This window comes from Brassica napus, chromosome A4 (genome assembly GCF_020379485.1).
Source record: "Brassica napus cultivar Da-Ae chromosome A4, Da-Ae, whole genome shotgun sequence".
NCBI classification, from domain to species: Eukaryota; Viridiplantae; Streptophyta; class Magnoliopsida; order Brassicales; family Brassicaceae; genus Brassica; species Brassica napus.
In genome coordinates, this window is record NC_063437.1 from 14,794,369 (window position 1) to 14,813,339 (window position 18,971).

Below are 18,971 nucleotides of genomic sequence, written 5' to 3' on the forward strand. Positions count from 1 at the left end.
AGTTAAAGATTACTATATAATAAAAATATATAATATAAACAAATAAACAATAAAAATAAAAAATATAACTCAAAAGTATATAAAATTTAAGAATAAAAGAAAAAAGCATAAGAACAAAAAAGTAGGAAACTATAATTTTATATTGCTTTCATATTTCACAAATAAAAAATATATATTAACATGAACTACACTGACTTTTTTTTACTACTAAACATAAGTTAAAAATAATTAAAAAGAAAATGGTGGAAACCAAAATAATAAATACAGTCAAAACAAAGATTTTTTATTAGATCCGCCAAAACTAATGGGGCTCAAAGCCAGCTTTCGCTTTGACAAGGTGGTGCTCTAACTAATAGAATTACGATCTCATCAAAATCAAGCGGAATAGCTTACATTTTTTATGATCTCATTTTAATCATTTCTTTTTTTATTCAAATTAATTTACAGTAAAACAATGGCAAATCAAAAATGACAAAATATATGCAGAATTCAGCTTTAGTAGGTTCTTACAATAATGATATTTCCCTAAGCCGCATAAAAATATTTCACAATTATCCGTAAGAATAAAAAATACGAACCCGGCGCGTAGCGCCGGAATACCACTAGTATCTATTATAAAACTAAATGATAGGATAATTAAATGTGATAAATTTTTTAAGAGATTGATTAAAATAAAATATCATAAATGAAAGAAATTATGGCTTTTGTTTTAATGGATAAGATTGGTAGATGTACTTGAAGCTTGCAGGCATTACACACATATAATATTTTCGGTTAAATTTGAGACATATTGTTCGAATATATTAAAGATGGTCAAAATTTCAACATATTGATTTTCTTTCCATTTGTAGTTAAGAGCTTTTTCTTATAAATTTAGAGATCGATGTAAAATGTCAGTCTGTTTAAGAATTTATATAACTAATATGTATACCGATAACAGTTTGTAATAATAATTGTTCTAATGATAAAACTTGATTTAATAAGATCAAGAAAAATGTTATTAGTTTTATTAGATAAAACTTGTTATAATTGATAATTGTTATGATGATAAAACTTGATTTATTAGTTTTAATTAAACGATCATTTTGCTAGAAATTTTTCATAATAAAGAAAACTGTTATGAACATTATTTCCCACAATTTAGTTGTTTAGTGTATATAACTTTCAATAAATTATCAAATCAATCTATTAAACTGTTGTTAAATAAGTTAAGACTGTTTTTAGACAAAAGAACATAAATTAAATAAAATTTGTTTAAAAAACATAAATTAAATAGATAATTATTTTCAAACACTATTGCATTATTGCTATTTTCTAAATTTTATTCAAAGAAAAACAAAAATAACTGAGAGAATGTAGTTTGGACCTCTAAATGGTCTTAGGGGGTCTCTCTGAGTGTAAAAAGGCACTGTCACTTCTGTGAATATTGTCATCGGTGACGTCATCAAGACAGCAACAGCCACTAATTCTCTCTCGACGGTTTATGAGAAACACCTATAGTTTTGTACCATTCAAGTAAATACATAAAAGTTAATTTTGAAGTAGTAGTTTACAAAAAGTCATTTGTGAAAATAGGACTTCTTAAAAATTTAAGCTACTTAGGTATTTTTGCAATAAAATAAATTTTTCTTGGCTTTATTAAAGTTATGAGATTTTCGTTATTTTTAATAATGGAAAGTTCATATTTCTGTTACTAATTTAAGTTTTAAAGTTTCTTCGTTCAAAATAATGATCTAAAATGTGGTTATCTTTAATCAAAAGAGGGATATGTCCACATTCATTTTGGCCTTTTTGTTTGGTATACTACAATTGTTGGTCTTTCACGAAGATCGTATATAACTTGTTGTTCAATAAGAAACATTGACAAAAAAAAAAACTTATAAGAGAAATTAGTTAAAATATATTATTGTTTAACAAAAGTACACTCAATAATTTTTTATTTTAACATTTGAATTTGTGATTATTGTTTAAGATTTAGTATTAGGGGTGTGGTTAGGTTTTAAAATTCTATAAATAATTCTTACATATTTATAAATGTTTTGGGATGTTTAATTTAGTCATTTTATAATAAACTTAAGGTATTATGAAAATATTTGTTATTTAAAAGTAAATTTGAAAATGATATCAAATTTGGAGTAAAGTTAGAATTTCACCAACTTATTATACTTTTTTAATTTAATAATCCAAAAATACAAAGATTTTGCTAATTTTGTTTTTGTCAGCAACTTAAACAGATTCATATTGATTTTGTAAACCAAACTGATAGTTCTGCATCTAAAGAATACAATTTTGTACTATAGGTCGTGCTAGCTTTCCTTTTCCATTTCGAGATTAGTTTATAAATAAAATAATAAATAATAATATTTTATTAAAATTGATGATTATTTCATTTTAGTGTAGCTGATGTGTATTTTTCCTCATAAATTTGTTTCCGTTCATTTGTTAATAAATTTATAAATAGCATAACTGAATAATAAGAGGTGAATCTGTTTTTTTTTACTCAAAAATAATTTCAAATATTTGACTTTTACGGTTGTATCATATTAATATAATCCGTTAAATATTTTTTTTTTCAACTCTGTTAAAACTTTTGAACAGTTTTTCAACATAATATTTTATTAATTATAACAAAATTGAGTTAAAATTTTTCCAAAAACTTGAAAAATTCATCAAAATTTTTTTAGGGAAATTTCAATTTTACAGTAAATTTGTAGTATTTTTAAATTTATCCTTCAAGGATAATTAATTAATGAAAAACCATTAAAAAAACGTTCCTAAATTTTTATAAGATAATTTATAAAACATTTAAAGAAGTTTATAAATTCAACTCCACCCATCAAAATTAAACCCTAAACAATAATCACTAAACCATAATCCAAATGTTTTTTTATTGAGTTTATTTTTAGAAAATGATAGTCTACTTATGATAACAATTTTTTTTTCATTTTTATATGACTAAATTCTTCAAAGTTTCTTATTTGACAGAATTTTTACTGCATTTTTCAAAAAAATGAAAAACCTTAATTCAATATCAATAAACTAGTGATAGATTCATGCGGAGATACTGTCCCTATGGATGTTTCTAAGAGATTGCATAGTTGAGATAAGTAGTCAAAATCATATGGGATACCTGCGTAATTTGTCAAGTTCATTGTTGGCCATGTACGGTACTGAGAGAACCAATAACAGAAAAATTCTCTTCGAAATCCTCTTTTATTCTTTAAACCAACCAACTATTATACAAAGTGCACAAAGTACAAGCCCCGTCCTAAATTCTAAGGTTTTGCCGTTATTAAAATAAAATAACGTCTTTTGATTAAAGTTAAAAAGAAAATACGCCTTTTAATTCTCTGAGAGGTACACTTTTTTTCTTTATCTCCTTTTTTTTGTTTTGTTTTTAAACAAACTTTTAGGATTTACCTTATCAAAAAATAAAAAAAATGAATTAAATAATTCGTCTACCACCATCGCAAAAGGACAAAAGACTTCGACTACCCCACTCAGTGGCACAATCCTGTAATTACTAACAAAACATTATACCCTTTCTCGAATTCATCGTCCTCTTTGTTTTTCTTAATAACACATTTTCCTCCCATTTTCAATTTATATTTTTAACCTTCACAGAAGAAGCAATAAAGCAGCAAAAGAAAAACAACTCCACTGAATTTGTGTTCTTTCACACATCAAAGACTTTAAACTCTCTTTTAATTCTTGAAGCTGAACCAATGGCTGGAATCACTGGAATCCTAAAGCTCGAAGCTTGGAGTATATTGTGAAGAAGAAGAAGTTTTTCTTTTCTTTTCTTTTCTTTTATTTTCTTTGTTTACCAGAAAATGGCATGTGGGAGTATGATCGCTAGTAGCTTAGATCCTGAGAGGAAGCAAAGTGGAGGACTTAGAACAAAACAAGCTGGACGAGGATCTTGCCGTGGAAGTTAGTCTCTTTTGTTCATCCCATTTTCAATCGAATGTAATCATGTGTTCTTTCTCTAGATTCGTTTAAAAGTTTCTTTTTTTTTTTATTTATTTACAGTTTAAAGTTTTGTTTTTTATTTATTTTCTGGGCAGTTTGAAGATCGTTCTTTAAAGTTGAGAAAGTGAGAGAGAGAAGGAAGCTATGGGTGTTCTGCTAAGAGAAGCGTTGAGTTCTATTTGCGTTAATAATCAATGGTCTTATGCTGTTTTCTGGAAAATTGGCTGCCAAAATTCAAGGTAATAAGTTTACATCTTTCAAAGTTTGGAACTCAGATCTCGAGGACGACCGGGAACTATTTGATTTCTTGGGGTTTTGTGTTTGGTCTGATCTCGCTTGTCTAAAAGAATCTTTTTAGATTTGTTCTTGGTTCTAGTCAAAAACCATATCTTTGTCTTTGGTCTTTTATTTGTTTATGAACTGTCCAACAGTTTCAACTTCATGACTTTAGATTTGTTTCTTGTCCTGTTGTGTAATAGTAGTAACTAAATCAATATTGTCCTTATCTGTTTGGATGTGTTAATTCCTTTTCCTTTTCTTATATTTTTTTGGTATCAGCTTGTTGATTTGGGAGGAATGCTACAACGAAACCGCGTCGAATGAGAATGTTCAGTTGCTTACAAACAGAATGATGTTGAACAATCGAATCATTTTGGTAGGAGAAGGGTTAGTTGGCCGAGCTGCATTCACTGGACATCATCAATGGCTTCTAGCCAACACTTTCAACCGCGATGTCCATCCACCTGAGGTTATAAACGAGATGCTTCTCCAATTCTCCGCTGGTATTCAGACCGTTGCAGTCTTCCCAGTTGTTCCTCATGGTGTTGTTCAACTCGGTTCTTCTCTTCCTGTAAGTTTCCGCAGTTAACATTTTTTTCTTCACATGTTTTAATAGTGTTCTTAAAATCGGTCTAGGCGGCGCACTAGGCAGCAACGCAAATCGGGTATAAGCGAAACGATTTTCCTAAACCGATAAATAATCGGTTTAGGCATTTAAAAAATTGGTCTAGTCGTCCACCTAAACAATAATCCTCTATAAGGCACATAAGTTGAGTTCTCTCGAGTTTTAGTGTTATTTGCTATTAATGAGATTCTTGATTTTTGTATATGTTCAGATCATGGAGAATTTGGGGTTTGTGAATGACGTGAAGGGTCTCATCCTGCAGCTTGGATGTGTCCCAGGAGCTCTCTTATCTGAAAACTACACAGCATACGAACCTGCTGCTGATTTTATTGGAGTTCCCGTCTCCGGGCTAATGCCATCCCAAGGGCACAAGATCCTCCAGTCTTCAGCTTTCGTAGCTGAGACTAGCAAACCACATTTCAACTCTACTGGCTCATCAGATTGTCGTCGAAACGATGAACCATTTAATTATGTGGATGAACAAAACATAACGGGTTATCTAGCAGCAGAGGAAGTAGCAGTAGTACCTGTGCCGCCACCTTCAAATCCTGACGCGTGGCTGAATCAAAACTTCTCTTGTATGTATAATGTGGATGCATCAGAGCAACAAGACTCTGGCTCTAAACGAAGCGACGACTTGTTTGATATGTTGGGTTTGGATGATAATAAGAAGAACAAAGGTGGTTGTGAAAACAACAGCTGGGGCGTTTCAGAGATGAGAAGGGAGTTGTCTGACTTTAGGATCATTCAAGATTCTGAGTTTGGTTATGAGCTTTCGGGAGCAGATCATCTGTTAGACGCTGTGGTCTCAGGTGCTTGCTCCTCCACAAAGCAGATCTCAGATGAAACTTCTGAGTCCTGCAAAACCTCTTCGGTTACAACTCCATCTCACAGTAGCCCTCAAGGCTTGTATGAGAAGAAACAAGGGACGCATCATGTGGGGACATCATCGGTTTACGGGTCTCAGATCAGTTCTTGGGTTGAACAAGCTCACAGCTTAAAGCGTGAGGAGAGTCCAAGGATGATGAACAAGAATGAAACTACTAAACCGGCTAATAACCGTAAAAGGCTTAAACCGGGAGAGAATCCAAGACCGAGGCCTAAAGATCGGCAGATGATCCAAGACCGTGTCAAGGAGTTGCGTGAAATCATACCCAACGGTGCAAAAGTAAGTGACACGTCACATACTTAAACAGTCACTTAAGAAAGATACATTACTAAGAAATAGTATTTTTTATTTTGTTTAACAGTGTAGCATAGATGCGCTCCTTGAACGTACAATCAAACACATGCTCTTCTTGCAAAACGTCTCTAAGCATGCCGATAAGGTGAAACACACTGGGGAATCCAAGGTGAACACCACGAATAGTCTTATGTCTGTGTCTTCTCTTAAGATTCTTGTTCAGACATTTCTTCTTGTGTTTATGAAAGATAATGAAAGAGGAAGGTGCGCTTGAAGGAGGAGGAGGAGGAGCAACATGGGCTTTTGAAGTAGGGTCAAAGTCTCTAAGGTGTCCTATTGTAGTAGAGGATCTTAACCCTCCTCGCATTTTCCAAGTTGAGGTAACGTTTTCCTCAGTGCTTTAAACCCGAAACGAACCGGTGGTCCGACCGGGTTAAACCGTGAACTGGGTGTATATCCGGATTGAGTGGATAAAACTGGATTTATTTTTAATTATTTTTGTTTTTTAAATCATTATAACTATTACAAATAGTTTTTAATTTTTTTTTTATATATTTAATATTTTGAATTTTCATAACTCACCATTATGAAGGCACTTTCTATGTGTGCAAGTTGTCTTTACTTTTGGGGTGTGTTTGTTGCAGATGTTATGCGAGCAACGAGGATTCTTTTTAGAAATCGCTGATTGGATCAGAAGCTTAGGCATGACGATCTTGAAGGGTGTTATTGAAACTCGAATTAACAAGATTTGGGCTCGCTTCACTGTTGAGGTATATCATCACTAGTTAAAAGTTAGTTTAGTTTGATAGTGTTGATAGATTCAGAAATGATGTTGTGGACATTTATAGGCGAGTCGAGATGTGACGAGGATGGAGATATTCATGCAGCTAGTGAATATTTTGGAGCAGACGATGAAGAGTGGAGGAATCTCTGAGACTATGTTGGATGGCATCAAAGCTACAATCCCATTTACCAACACCTTACCGGTTACTGGTGGCTGTTCAATGTAACACAATCATTGACCGTACCGGTGTTAAATCGGGTTCGGTTAAGCTGAATTCACAATTTAGGCTCGCTATGACTAATTAAAGTCGGTCTGAAAACACAGCTGGTTATTTTCAAGTATTAAGAAAATACTTTTTTTTTGTACATTTGCTTTTCTTTTTCCCGATCTCTTGGGACTTTTGCAAATTTGATTTTCTGTATTGAATCTCATTTGTGTGGATTTTTTTTTAACTTTTAATCATCTGGAGTATGATTTACTGAATTAATCATGTTTTGGGAAGTAAATTTTAGTTAATTTTCTAGTGAATAGCATCTACCAATAGTTAGCTACACTTTTGCAGTTACCGGTATAAGTCGTCGAACGATTTCGCAAATTTCAAGACCGGAAAAAGAACCGGTCCATCAACAGCTTTATAAGTACACAAGCTCACATGTAGTTTGTAACCTTTTATGCTACTTTGATTAATAACTATTATGTATATTATTAGCTTGATATTAAAAAAAAAACAGTGGCTCTACTTTCAATGAAATTCAGTCTTTGTAAACACAATGTGAGGTTGGGAGAAAAAGCTAATATTGGTAGTTACAATACTTTAATTAGCAGCCTTATAATTAAAGTACTTGGTGTTTCACTAATATGTGATGGATGTCTTACTCCATTCCTAATTTACATTCTCCAAAATCTTTCGAGTTCATACGCATTTGTGGATCATAAGTAGTTTATTGAACCTCAAGACCGTTTTTCACTAATCTGTGATGGATGTCTTAATCCATTCCTAATTTTACATTTTTAAATATATTATTGAGTACATACACATTTGTGGATCAAAATTAGTCTAGTTAAGCTCAAATACAATTGAAACTGTGTTTCTTTATTACAATATGTTTTTGCTTTCTGCTTTTACCCTTTTAAGGTACCTAAAGTTTGCTGCAAAAGGTGCATGAACTATTTTGCTCTTGCTTTTAGCCTTCTCTCCACTCAACAGATTATTGATGGGATAATCGACAGGACATTATGATTCACAAATTTTCATTATATTTTTTGAGCCCTTCAATTTCTTTCTCACTTTTGAAATATGCTCCCAATACTTTATCAACAGACATGCTAGCCAGAGATATATAATCTTTAAAATAGGTAGACCCTTTTCAGTTGTAAAACATAACCATCAATTGAATAAAATAGCAACAAAGTTAAAAACACTGTAAAATTATCTCGCGCGTATTTTAAAAATGATTCATGTACATTGTTTAATTGGTAAAATCATAGATACTTAAATGTTAACTTAAAAAACGCCTCTTTATATATCTAGTGACAAAAAAAAACATATATCGTGTTTGAGATATCGAATACGAGACAATATTTTTGGACTCGCATGCATGTTGTGTTCAGGCTGGTTGTGTTCAATACCTTTTTTATTTATGAATACCTTCTAAAACATCTTCATAATTACTTTTGTTGAAAGAAAACTAGTGATCTATAAGTAACTGAAGGATATGTCTCAAAGTTGCAGGCCATTTAGAACACCTAAAATGAATATAGTAGATGTGAACAACATAGTAGTTCTACAACTATGGTTTGGTTATGACGTCGATCATATAAGTGCATTTCTATTTTCTGGAGGCTTATTGAAATTAAAGAATGACCTGGTAAACCTTTTTAGTATACGTACATCCTCCAAGTAAAGAGGACAAAAAACAAGAAATAAAATAATTAATTGTAATCTTTAGGGTTAGTTGACAAGTCTCAACATTTTTCTTTGTAGCAAACGTTTGTCGAACAAGGGATGAAACCACAAAAGTAATTAGTCGAGAGCGAAGGGATCGTGGAGTAAACTAAAAACGTTCTAGTGTGGCATCGGAGTCACTCGCTCTAGAAAGTGTTGGACAATGTCTTCACTTTATTCATTGTGAAGGTGCATATGTTCATCACTATTTTAGAAATGGTGATTCATTAATTATCAAGTTTAGTTTGATCAGTAAATACAATAAGAATTGAATATTTAAGCGTGTAAGGCTAAAGTAATTTAAAGACAGAACTAGAAAATGATTCTTAACACGTGAGAGAACCCTAAATGGAATAATAACTTTTCTTAAGCAATCTCAGTCAACATGGTTTTCTAATTTGTTGGAATACGCCAAGAAAGTTGGAACCAGTTCATAACACACTGTAAACGTTACAAGTTCTAACTTACTATAAGAGATCAAATTTGCGATGCTTTAGTAGAAAACTTATGATTGTCAGTAAACAAGTCTTCAGGGGTATCCAAAGATTAACGCACCAAACACAAGATGGGATCCACGGGCGAGTGAATAGGTTAAAGATTTATTAACTGTGGGCAGTCGAGGTATAAGTAGTATCGGAGCGGTTTGTTGTGCCGGCTTAAACCAAGAGGCGGTCCTAGTGCATATTTAGGATTTTTGGCCCTGTAAACGGGGATGGGGATGATTGTAACATCCTAATTTTTGATAATTGTGGTGTATATAAAAGTTTAAAATAACTAATTTGACTATATATATCATCAACTTATATTTATATTTTCGACAATTTATCTAGAAAGAATTCAACGGTGAAGTATGTTTCAAATGGAGTAATAAAATAATAAATAACATGTGGGAAGTGATTTATGATATCATGTGAGTGAGAGACCAAACAAACAATAAAATCATGTAGTAATTACATTAATTATTAGTAAACAAATTTTTTGAACCTGCAAACTTAGCTCAACGCTGTCACATAGGATGAAACTCATGTACCTAGTGAGCAGATATGAAAACCTATTAACCGCATGCGGCGTTACATCAAATCACCTGATTATATCCACCGTTAAAATTGCACTCAGAAAGTTTTTATTTGGTCATTGAGATGCAACTCAACTGTAGGAAAAAACATTAAAAATAAATTCAGAATTATAGTGTCTGATTTTAGGGCGAAACTCATCAAAGACTCTACTTCTCAAAGAGGAAGAAAAATGATACTATACAAAGTGGAGTTTGATTCCTTCTTAGTGAGTGCGGTGACTCAGCGCTTGCATTTTCCTTGTCATCCTATTGCGCCACTTCCTACAATCATGAAACCAAGTTAAAGTCCATGACATTTTGCTGTTAAGTTAATGAATTATTTTGTTATCTTTTATAAACGATTCTTGATATGTTATAAAGGATAAAATCTCCAGTCTTTGTTTGAAATTAAAAAATGAAGTATAAAGATTTATTTATTTTTTGCTTAACTTTGGTGCAAAGATTAGTTGATAAAAAGTACTATAAAGATTTGTTTTATTCATGAATTAACGAAAGGTGGTTTAATAAGATCTAGGGCATAAATTGCGTCCTCTTCTTAGGTTTTGGGAACAACTTGTGGTTCTGTATCCCATTATCAAATATCAAATCGATTTGTCAAGAAGTTGGGTATAAGTTCAATTTTAGAATGTTGCTACTTGTACCTTTTGATTTTATTCAAAGATAACTCATCTACTTTTAATACATGTAATCCATATGGAGTTTTAAGTATTATTGTCCTTGTATTAAGATATTTAGTGGCCCTCCTCCCTGCGACCTTTTCTCTTTCTTGTATAGCAATGAATTTGATAAGAAGAAAGTTAATGAGGCTTATTTCACTAAGCTATAGTCCAAATTTTAAGATATTAAGATTCCTCGATTGATTTTTCAAAAGGTTGATCTTACTTTTTCTAATTTTTGGTACAGAGTAGAGGCTGCAACAAGTTGTGCTAACCCAGTGAGGCAAATGAAACCTGAAAGATAGGCCTCAAATTAACCTAAAGATATTGGTTACCATGGCCCATCCTTGTTTGTACAGTATCTTCATATACTATGTAACCTTTTTTCGAAACTGTATATATTATGGAACCTGATATTTTTGTTTTCCTCTCTTTTTATGCTTGAATCAAGATCAGACATACATATTTGACAAAAAGACATATCAGAATATATTATTCTACTTTATATATTGTTGGAGACGTATTACGATTCATCTGTACATAAATATTTTAAATGTGTGTTTACGTAGTATTTTAAAATCGTACGATATTATTAAATTTTATTAATAATTTATGGGTTATAATTAACTAAACATATATGTAACAAAAATGTGCTGTTCTTACGATTTATAATAATTTCCGCTCAAATGTGGTCAGACTGCAAACTAGACATTGAAAAATAAAAACGATTTTGCAGAGTTTTTTATTTTTAGTATCATATATATATAAATATATTTACGTATAATTATTTATTTGCATTATTTTATATATTATGAAATAATTATAAGTCTATAACTATTATATATATAATTAAATTGGTGCATATAACTAAATAATTTTATGGTAAATAAATTCAAACAATCACTTTTCTCTATTTTATATGATATATAACTAAATTTCAGTTATTTTAACATAGATATATAGTATATTTTCAGTACGATTATTTATTATGAAGATTTCTACTCATATGGTTTTATTATCATTTGTATTTTTATGTTTTAAAAAATAAATCATTTATAAATTATAACCAAATTTTAGTATGAGATTTTTAATAGTTTTATTAATTTATAATCATTTAAAAAAATTTAAATTAGAACATATAATGAAAAATATAAATTTTATTTTATGTTTAATATGATTTTTTAATTTATTTTAATAATATAAAATTAACAAAACTGATAATACACAAATTGTATTCAAATATTTATTATTAAAATTATTAATTTTTATATATGTGTTAATCACATTACTTAATTTCGTAGATGCTATTTAAGGAAAAAATAAAAAAAATGTTTTTATACATTAATAATTAATTGTGTGCTTAGTTTAATGAAAAACATAGTATATATTTAGATAGACTAAACATAAATTGTAAAGACTATAAATCATTATGGTAATGATACGTCTCATAGCTAAAAGGTTGGTAATGTTTTTCTTTTAATATATAAGAAATTTTCCCTTATAACTTATATATATAAATTAAGGATCATAAATCCATATTTGGTCTGCTAGGCTCATCGTCAACCGTCCGGCCTGCGACTTTGCTAAAGACCAACCTTTGGTAATAAATGTTAATTAAAGTGTAAAACATCAATCCTAAGCGAAGATGTGAATTCAGGAACAAGAACTCCCTACCTTACAACCAAGTGAGCTATTAGCGTTTTCTTAGTTTAAAACATACGATACGATTAATATTGTTATCAGTCTGAATCACACAGCAAAACATATGCATCAATTAGTTAGTGGGGCCGGTTGACAAGAGATATAGGACTCCACAAATGGATAGAGGCAATGAGATAGTTTTTAAGAGTTTCTTTCTCAAACATTCTTCAAAAGAGTCTTTGGTTTGGAGATCAATAGCATTGTAAGAAAGAGGGTCTACTTATATCTATATATGGTGCAGGATAGAGCTTCAAAGAACGAAGAAGCAACCAAGAACCCTTAACATTAGAAGAATGGCAAATTCTAGAGAAAATAATTAGTAAAGGTTTGATTGGTATAAACGCGATGGATGTTATGTGGAAGTTTGCGGAAACACATAGTTGCTATTTCAAATATTAAGTGATTTATACAACTAGTGTACCGGTTGGGAATATGTATTTCATTTACGAAATAATTATATTTAATTTAATAATGGCTCAATAATAAAATAATAATATAAAATATATAATATAATTACAAAATATTAAAATTATATTATTATGGTAAAATATAATTATGTAACTTAAAATAAGTAATAATAAAAATAATATTATAAAATATTTATTTTCATTTATAACAAAAGGTGGTTTAATAAGAAATAGGGTAGAAATTGGACGCTCTTTCTAGTTCTTACGAGCAACTTGTAGTTCTGTATCCCATTATCACATATCAAATCGATATGATAAGAAGTTGGGTATAAGTACCATTTTGGAATGTGGCCACTTTTTATTATTATTACAAACATAACTCATCTACTTTACTACATACCATGACCCGATCCATATGGGTTTAAGTATTAGTATCCTTGTATTAAGATATTTAGTGGTCATCCTCTCTGTGACGTTTTCTCTTTCTTGTATAGCAATGAATTGGATAAGAAGAAAGTTAATGTTGTTTCACAAAGCTATAGTCCAAACTTAAGATATTCAAGATGCCTCGACTGATTTTATAAAAGGTTGATCTTACTTTTCCTCATTTTCGGTGGACTAGAGGCAGCAAGTTGAGCTAACCCCATTGAGGCAAATCAAACCTGAAATAAATTAGAGGCCTCAAATTAGCGTAAAGATATTGAGTACCATTGCCATCTACGATTGTACAATATCTTAATGTATGTAACGTAAACCTAATCCAGATAAGTGTGTACATAGATACTTCATTTACAAACAACTGTCGTGGTTTATGATCTCAAATTGATTATTAACACATGTGTTTAGATTTTTTGCAAGCCGCATAATGTATATATATGATTAAACTCTATTTATATTTCAATCTATACTTGAAATTCGAGAACTGAATTCACATGAGTGAATTTACAATATTGTTTAATATGGGGAACAAAATCTTCATTTTTTTTTTGAAACACTGGGGAACAAAATCTAACCATGTGAAGTTACAATAGTTTAACATGGAACAAAATCTAACAGTGAATACTATGCATTCATATGTTGTTTCATCGCACATTCAACTTTAGACGAACGAGAGATGAACTTTTCATGAAATCTAGAAAATTTAATAGCATTCATTTATATTTAAAATTTACCATCATGCACTTCAATATTGGGTTAATTCTTAATTGATAAAATAAAAACAAAATGAGACGAGACGAGATTTATTATTAGGTAAAAGCAGTACTGGGTAAAAGGCAGGTCCTTTATTCGTTTTTAGGAAAGCAAGTAATATGTTTCTATTAGAAATTAAAGTTATAAGCTAATATTCATCAATACTTGAAAAGTATCTATTATTTCAACAAAACCAATGCTAATTGTTTTGATAAGTTGTCTACGAAAGCCATGATATTCATAATTTATTATCATTATATAAGCTATCCATCATATTATACCTTTTCATTCTCCTTATAAATATGCTTGAATATCTACATAACATGTGATATAAACCCACAACAAACGCCTCCTCTTTCAGATTCTATCTCTCTTCTACTGATAACAAAAGGATCAGTTGAGACAGAGATCGATAGAAATGGAAAAAGTGAGAGACCTCGTCAGAGAAGGGAAGAGAGTGGCAAAAGAAGACCCCAGGAGAGTTGTTCACTCTTTCAAAGTGGGTCTTGTTCTTTCCTTGGTCTCTTCCTTCTATTATTACCAACCTCTCTACGACAGCTTCGGTGTTAATGCAATGTGGGCTGTCATGACCGTTGTTGTCGTCTTCGAATTCTCTGTTGGTCCGTTTTCTCATTCTAAACTTAAGATCTTGTTGTTTAGAGGTTTATCCTTCATGATCCTCAACATCCTTTTTTTTGTCCACGATCCTCAACATCCTAGAAATAAAATATTGGCTGATCAACTACTATGTATTGCATGCATGCCATGCAACTCATAACAGGAAATAAAGTCTGGATAACAATCACTTGTTATAGTTAAATATTTCATGCTGGTTTCAGTTTTATAATGAACTTATATGTAGGGGCCACGCTCGGGAAAGGACTTAACAGAGTAGCGGCAACACTATTTGCGGGGGCACTTGGTATCGGAGCTCATCACCTTGCGAGCTTGTCTGGCTCAACAGGAGAACCCATTCTTCTCGCAATTTTCGTCTTTATACAAGGTAAGTTGTATATATATCAATAAATTATTTCATGTATAAAATATAACGGTTAAAACATAACTTTGTCGTTTTTTTCTCGTTTACATAAGCATAGTTGGATGAACTTTAAAAATCAAATTAAACTGCAACATTTTGAACTAAATTTGCATCTTAATTATAAAGGGAAGCATAAATATTTTTCAGCAGTATTTTCTAAACTTGATTATATATAGATATGATTATTAAAAATGAATATTTTTTTCTTTACATGTGACAAAAATTGACATTTGTACAATCACAACCTTAAGTCATTTAATCAGACTAATGTTTTTTTTTTGCTGGATTCTTCAGCGGCCTTGTCAACATTTGTGCGGTTTTTTCCGCGGGTGAAGGCGAGATATGATTACAGTCTCTTGATATTCATACTTACCTTTGCGTTGATATCAGTGTCGGGGTTCAGAGAGGAACAAGTTCTCGTGTTGACTCATAAGAGAATCTCCACTGTGATCATCGGAGGACTCAGTTGTGTCCTTATCTCTATCTTTGTCTGCCCTGTTTGGGCAGGCCAAGATCTGCATTCTCTCCTCGCCTCTAACGTTGAGAAACTCTCCTTCTTTTTGCTAGGTATATCCTCTAAGTAATTTGTTCTGATTAAAATAGTATAACTCTTTTAGGCTGGTTTGGAACACTGGATACTTGCTAGGTACTTTGCACTTGGCCACGAGTCTTTTTCGTGGGAATTGTGTCAAGTTATCATACCCGCTTCCGTATGCTCGTGGTTGACTAATAAGAATATGTTAGATAGTCTGTTAAAATTCTTTAGTTATAAGAACTACAATTTTCTTATAATTATCTGTGTTAGGTTCTACAATTTTTTGGTGGTTTTTAAGAGTAACTTTATAAGATATGGCATGTAACTAAATGGTTTTGTACATTTGAAATTCGGTAATTTGTGAGAGTACACGAGGAAAGATTTATTCAAATAGCGTTTTAAAAAAAAACATTTATAATGTTTTTCTTATATATGATTTTGAAAAGTTTGTAAAGCTAGGAAATTAGGTTAGTCAAGGACATGTAATTTTCATCACATATAACATGACATGAAATACAAGGAATTGTTATTTTCATCATCAAGAAAAATAAATGTTGGAGATTGGCAGAATTTGGGGACAAGTATTGTGAAACGGTAAAAGATGGTGACACCAAAGAGGTTGACAAACGCAAAAATGATTTTGACAACTACAAAAGTGTTCTCAACTCAAAAAGCAATGAAGAATCTTTGGTGAGTGGTGATCCCTGATTTTTTCCTTCTTGCTTTCATTTCTTACCACTATAACTAGACTCATCATTAAGTTTGTCGTTTTATTATATAGGCTAATTTTGCTAAATGGGAACCTGGTCACGGCCAATTCCGATTCCGCCATCCTTGGAAACAATATCTAATTATCGGTGGATTAATCCGACAATGTGCTTATCGAATTGATGCCCTGAATTCATATCTAAATGCAGATATTCAGGTAATTGTTTCACGACATCTTCGTAAAATTGGAACTCATCAGAAACATGTTCTTGAATCAGCGTCTTATGAAATAAAGAGTTCAGGAAATGTAAGTTATATAAAAAGGTGTATTCTTTAAGGGTTCGAAAAAACAACGAGATGCTTAGGCCCAAATTAACTACCAAAATTTTGTTAAAACACTGATTGGTTTTGATTGATTAAGTTACTAAAACTCGAAACAATATCCAAACCAAAACGGATTAAATATATATAATCTAAGCAAATAATCCAAAATCTATTAAACTTTATATTATAACTTACAGATATAATTTTAAATTATTATAGTTATGTTATATTTAAATTTAAAACAGTGATAAAATGAAGATTTATAATTATTTTATTACATTTTTAATATCTTTTACCAATATTTGACCGACTGCAAATCAAATTGAAATTTAGACACTAATCTGCATCACAAATGGTTTCATTTTTTATAAAATTCATAAAACCCAGATTAAAAAATACCACCCTTTTTCTTTATCCCGTGATTATCAAACTGATATTGTTTTGTTTATAAACTTTCAGGTGTCAATTGATATAAGAAAGAAACTAGAAGAACCGTTGAGAAGAATGAGTTTGGAATCAGGAAAAGCAATGAAAGAAATGTCAGTTTCGCTAACTAAAATGATCAAACCATCTTCTTCCGATCTTCATGTCCGAAACGCACAGTCTGCCTGCAAATCTCTCACCAGCTTACTTCATTCAGGCATCTTGAAAGAAGTTGAGTCACAAGAATTAATCTCACTTCTGACAGCAATCTCTTTGCTCATTGATATCATTAACCTGACCGAGAATATCTTGGAATCTCTACATGAACTTGCATCTGCTGCAAGATTTAAGGACAAGATTGAGTCGCCTATTTTTGCCGAGAAACCAAATTCCAAAAGCATTGTTTGTGGCTGGGCGACCAAAGGCCAAGATGATCATGTTGTCACAATTGTTAACGATGATTGTTGTAATGGTAATACATCAGAAAAGGGTAATCGCTCGAACAAGGTTTTGATCCATGAAAAACATGAAGATTGTGTACATGAGAAACATGAAGATGATGATGCACATGTACATTCGAGTTGTGATTCTTGTGGTCATACTAGTCTTCGTGTAATTGTAGAATGTAGATAATGATAATCTTTCATGTTTTTTTTTTTGAACCCAATAATCTTTCATGTATTCATAAGAATTATTATTGTTTGCTTAAATCATAAGAATTATTTATCGATAAAGGATTCTTTTGAGCTAAGAAAAAAAATGTCAATGAAAAAGAAATTTACTAATAAGAACAATGCTTAAAACAGTCAAGAGTTGTGTGCTAAGCTTAGTGAGAATAAAATAGTATATACACTAACAAAGAACACCAGAGGGAGATAATTCAAAGTTTTGTTTCTCGCCTTTTCTACTTCCGAAACTCGTCTCGAAATCAATCAACGGCTTTTATCAGTTTCCCGCTATATAAAACAAAACATAGGTTGTGACTGAGAAAATTAGAATAAATAGGTGGAAAATAAAAAAGTGGAAATGAGAGAAAAAATAAAACTGGAAGAGAGAGAGTAAAGCAGAGTAAATGTATTTACTCTTATTTTAGTTAAGGTAAAATTATGTGTATTTTACTTTTTTTTTAACAGTGTTTAAAGGAAATGGGAGGGTGGATTATTAGAAACTAATTTTGCAAACTAGTAATCTTAAAGGAAGGTCCGCGTCCCTAGGCGCCTCCGTTTGATGGCCCTCCTCCGATCCAAATCCGGCGCTCAGTCTTCCTCCTCCTGAAGAAGCTCGGTCTCCTCTTCCATGGCTTCAAAGGGTAAAGCTCCTCCTCCGCTGCGGTCACGACCTCCACCAGATCCACCACCATTCACGATTCCTCCGATACCGTTTGAATCTCTCATTCTCACAGAGCCACCAGAGCCGCCAAACCCTCCAGATGCGACCTTCACCTTCGTTCTTCAAGTCTTAGATCTGGAATCCCCTGCCTCAACCATGGTGTTGGGTACCACGAGTGGTGTTGCTCCTGGTGTATCCACGAGTAGAGAACTCTCTTCCACCGCACGGAGTCCAAGACAGCCGCACAACAAGCTCCTCCACCAGAATGAAGATCTGGATTTCAACAGGGCCTTTCCGATAGTTCCTCCGGTCCCTCCAGAATCTGAAGCTTTTATGCCATGGGATCTCTGCTATGACGTGGATGTGATATCCACTCAGCCTCTTCTGCTGCTTCTTCCACTGGCTGAAGTTTCTCTTATCCGCACTCTCACCATTACGGGGAGGTACTCCGTCTTCCGTTATTCCCTGGTGTCCAAGCTGATAAATTTTGTCTCTGCTGATTGCAAGTGTATCTCCTTACATTGCTCATCTTTTCAAAGTCTTGAGGACTGGGCTTTGAAGGATGAAATATTGACGGTGAATTGCTTTCTAAAGGCAGCTTTTATTACCTTAGCGCAAGCTTTTGGAGGGTATCTCTTTACTGTTATGTGCAGGTCTCAGCCAAAGCATTTTTTCACAGGGAAACCTTGGTCACACGTTGATGGACCCAGTTTTCTTTCCTTCAAGCTGTCGCAAGATGTTATGATGTTCTGGAATGACTCTTTCCCTCGTTTTGAGGATGTTACACACCCTTGG

General features: G+C 32.0%; 2 protein-coding genes across 3 annotated transcripts; both read left to right on the plus strand.

Moving 5' to 3' along the window:
• Positions 1–3,553: 3,553 nt before the first annotated feature.
• Positions 3,554–7,326, plus strand: LOC106446760 (transcription factor LHW-like). 2 transcript variants are annotated; one of them, XM_022718207.2, is made up of 8 exons: positions 3,554–3,933; positions 4,068–4,211; positions 4,531–4,822; positions 5,088–6,044; positions 6,127–6,228; positions 6,308–6,439; positions 6,704–6,829; positions 6,908–7,326. In XM_022718207.2, exons 2-8 carry the CDS (start codon positions 4,117–4,119, stop codon positions 7,067–7,069), a joined length of 1,866 nt encoding a protein of 621 aa, XP_022573928.2. In that variant the 5' UTR covers positions 3,554–3,933; positions 4,068–4,116; the 3' UTR covers positions 7,070–7,326. The 2 variants fall into 2 exon arrangements, with proteins under 2 accessions (XP_022573928.2, XP_013744002.2); XM_013888548.3 differs by having other exon boundaries at positions 3,607–3,969.
• A 6,321-nt stretch (positions 7,327–13,647) lies between these two features.
• Positions 13,648–17,991, plus strand: LOC106448662 (aluminum-activated malate transporter 7-like). The gene is made up of 6 exons (XM_013890520.3): positions 13,648–14,438; positions 14,681–14,821; positions 15,152–15,424; positions 15,961–16,082; positions 16,174–16,317; positions 16,884–17,991. Exons 1-6 carry the CDS (start codon positions 14,237–14,239, stop codon positions 17,478–17,480), a joined length of 1,479 nt encoding a protein of 492 aa, XP_013745974.2. The 5' UTR covers positions 13,648–14,236; the 3' UTR covers positions 17,481–17,991.
• The last annotated feature ends 980 nt before the right edge of the window (positions 17,992–18,971 follow it).

What these genes read in the sequence shown, in the direction of transcription:
- LOC106446760 (XM_022718207.2), top strand. Translation starts at nt 4,117, where the DNA reads ATGGGTGTTCTGCTAAGAGAAGCGTTGAGTTCTATTTGCGTTAATAAT. An exon ending in ATTGGCTGCCAAAATTCAAG is followed by an intron (nt 4,212 to 4,530) that starts GTAATAAGTTTA and finishes TTTTGGTATCAG; the next exon opens with CTTGTTGATTTGGGAGGAAT. An exon ending in TCATACCCAACGGTGCAAAA is followed by an intron (nt 6,045 to 6,126) that starts GTAAGTGACACG and finishes TTTGTTTAACAG; the next exon opens with TGTAGCATAGATGCGCTCCT.
- LOC106448662 (XM_013890520.3), top strand. Translation starts at nt 14,237, where the DNA reads ATGGAAAAAGTGAGAGACCTCGTCAGAGAAGGGAAGAGAGTGGCAAAA. An exon ending in CGTCTTCGAATTCTCTGTTG is followed by an intron (nt 14,439 to 14,680) that starts GTCCGTTTTCTC and finishes ACTTATATGTAG; the next exon opens with GGGCCACGCTCGGGAAAGGA. An exon ending in AAAGCAATGAAGAATCTTTG is followed by an intron (nt 16,083 to 16,173) that starts GTGAGTGGTGAT and finishes TTTATTATATAG; the next exon opens with GCTAATTTTGCTAAATGGGA.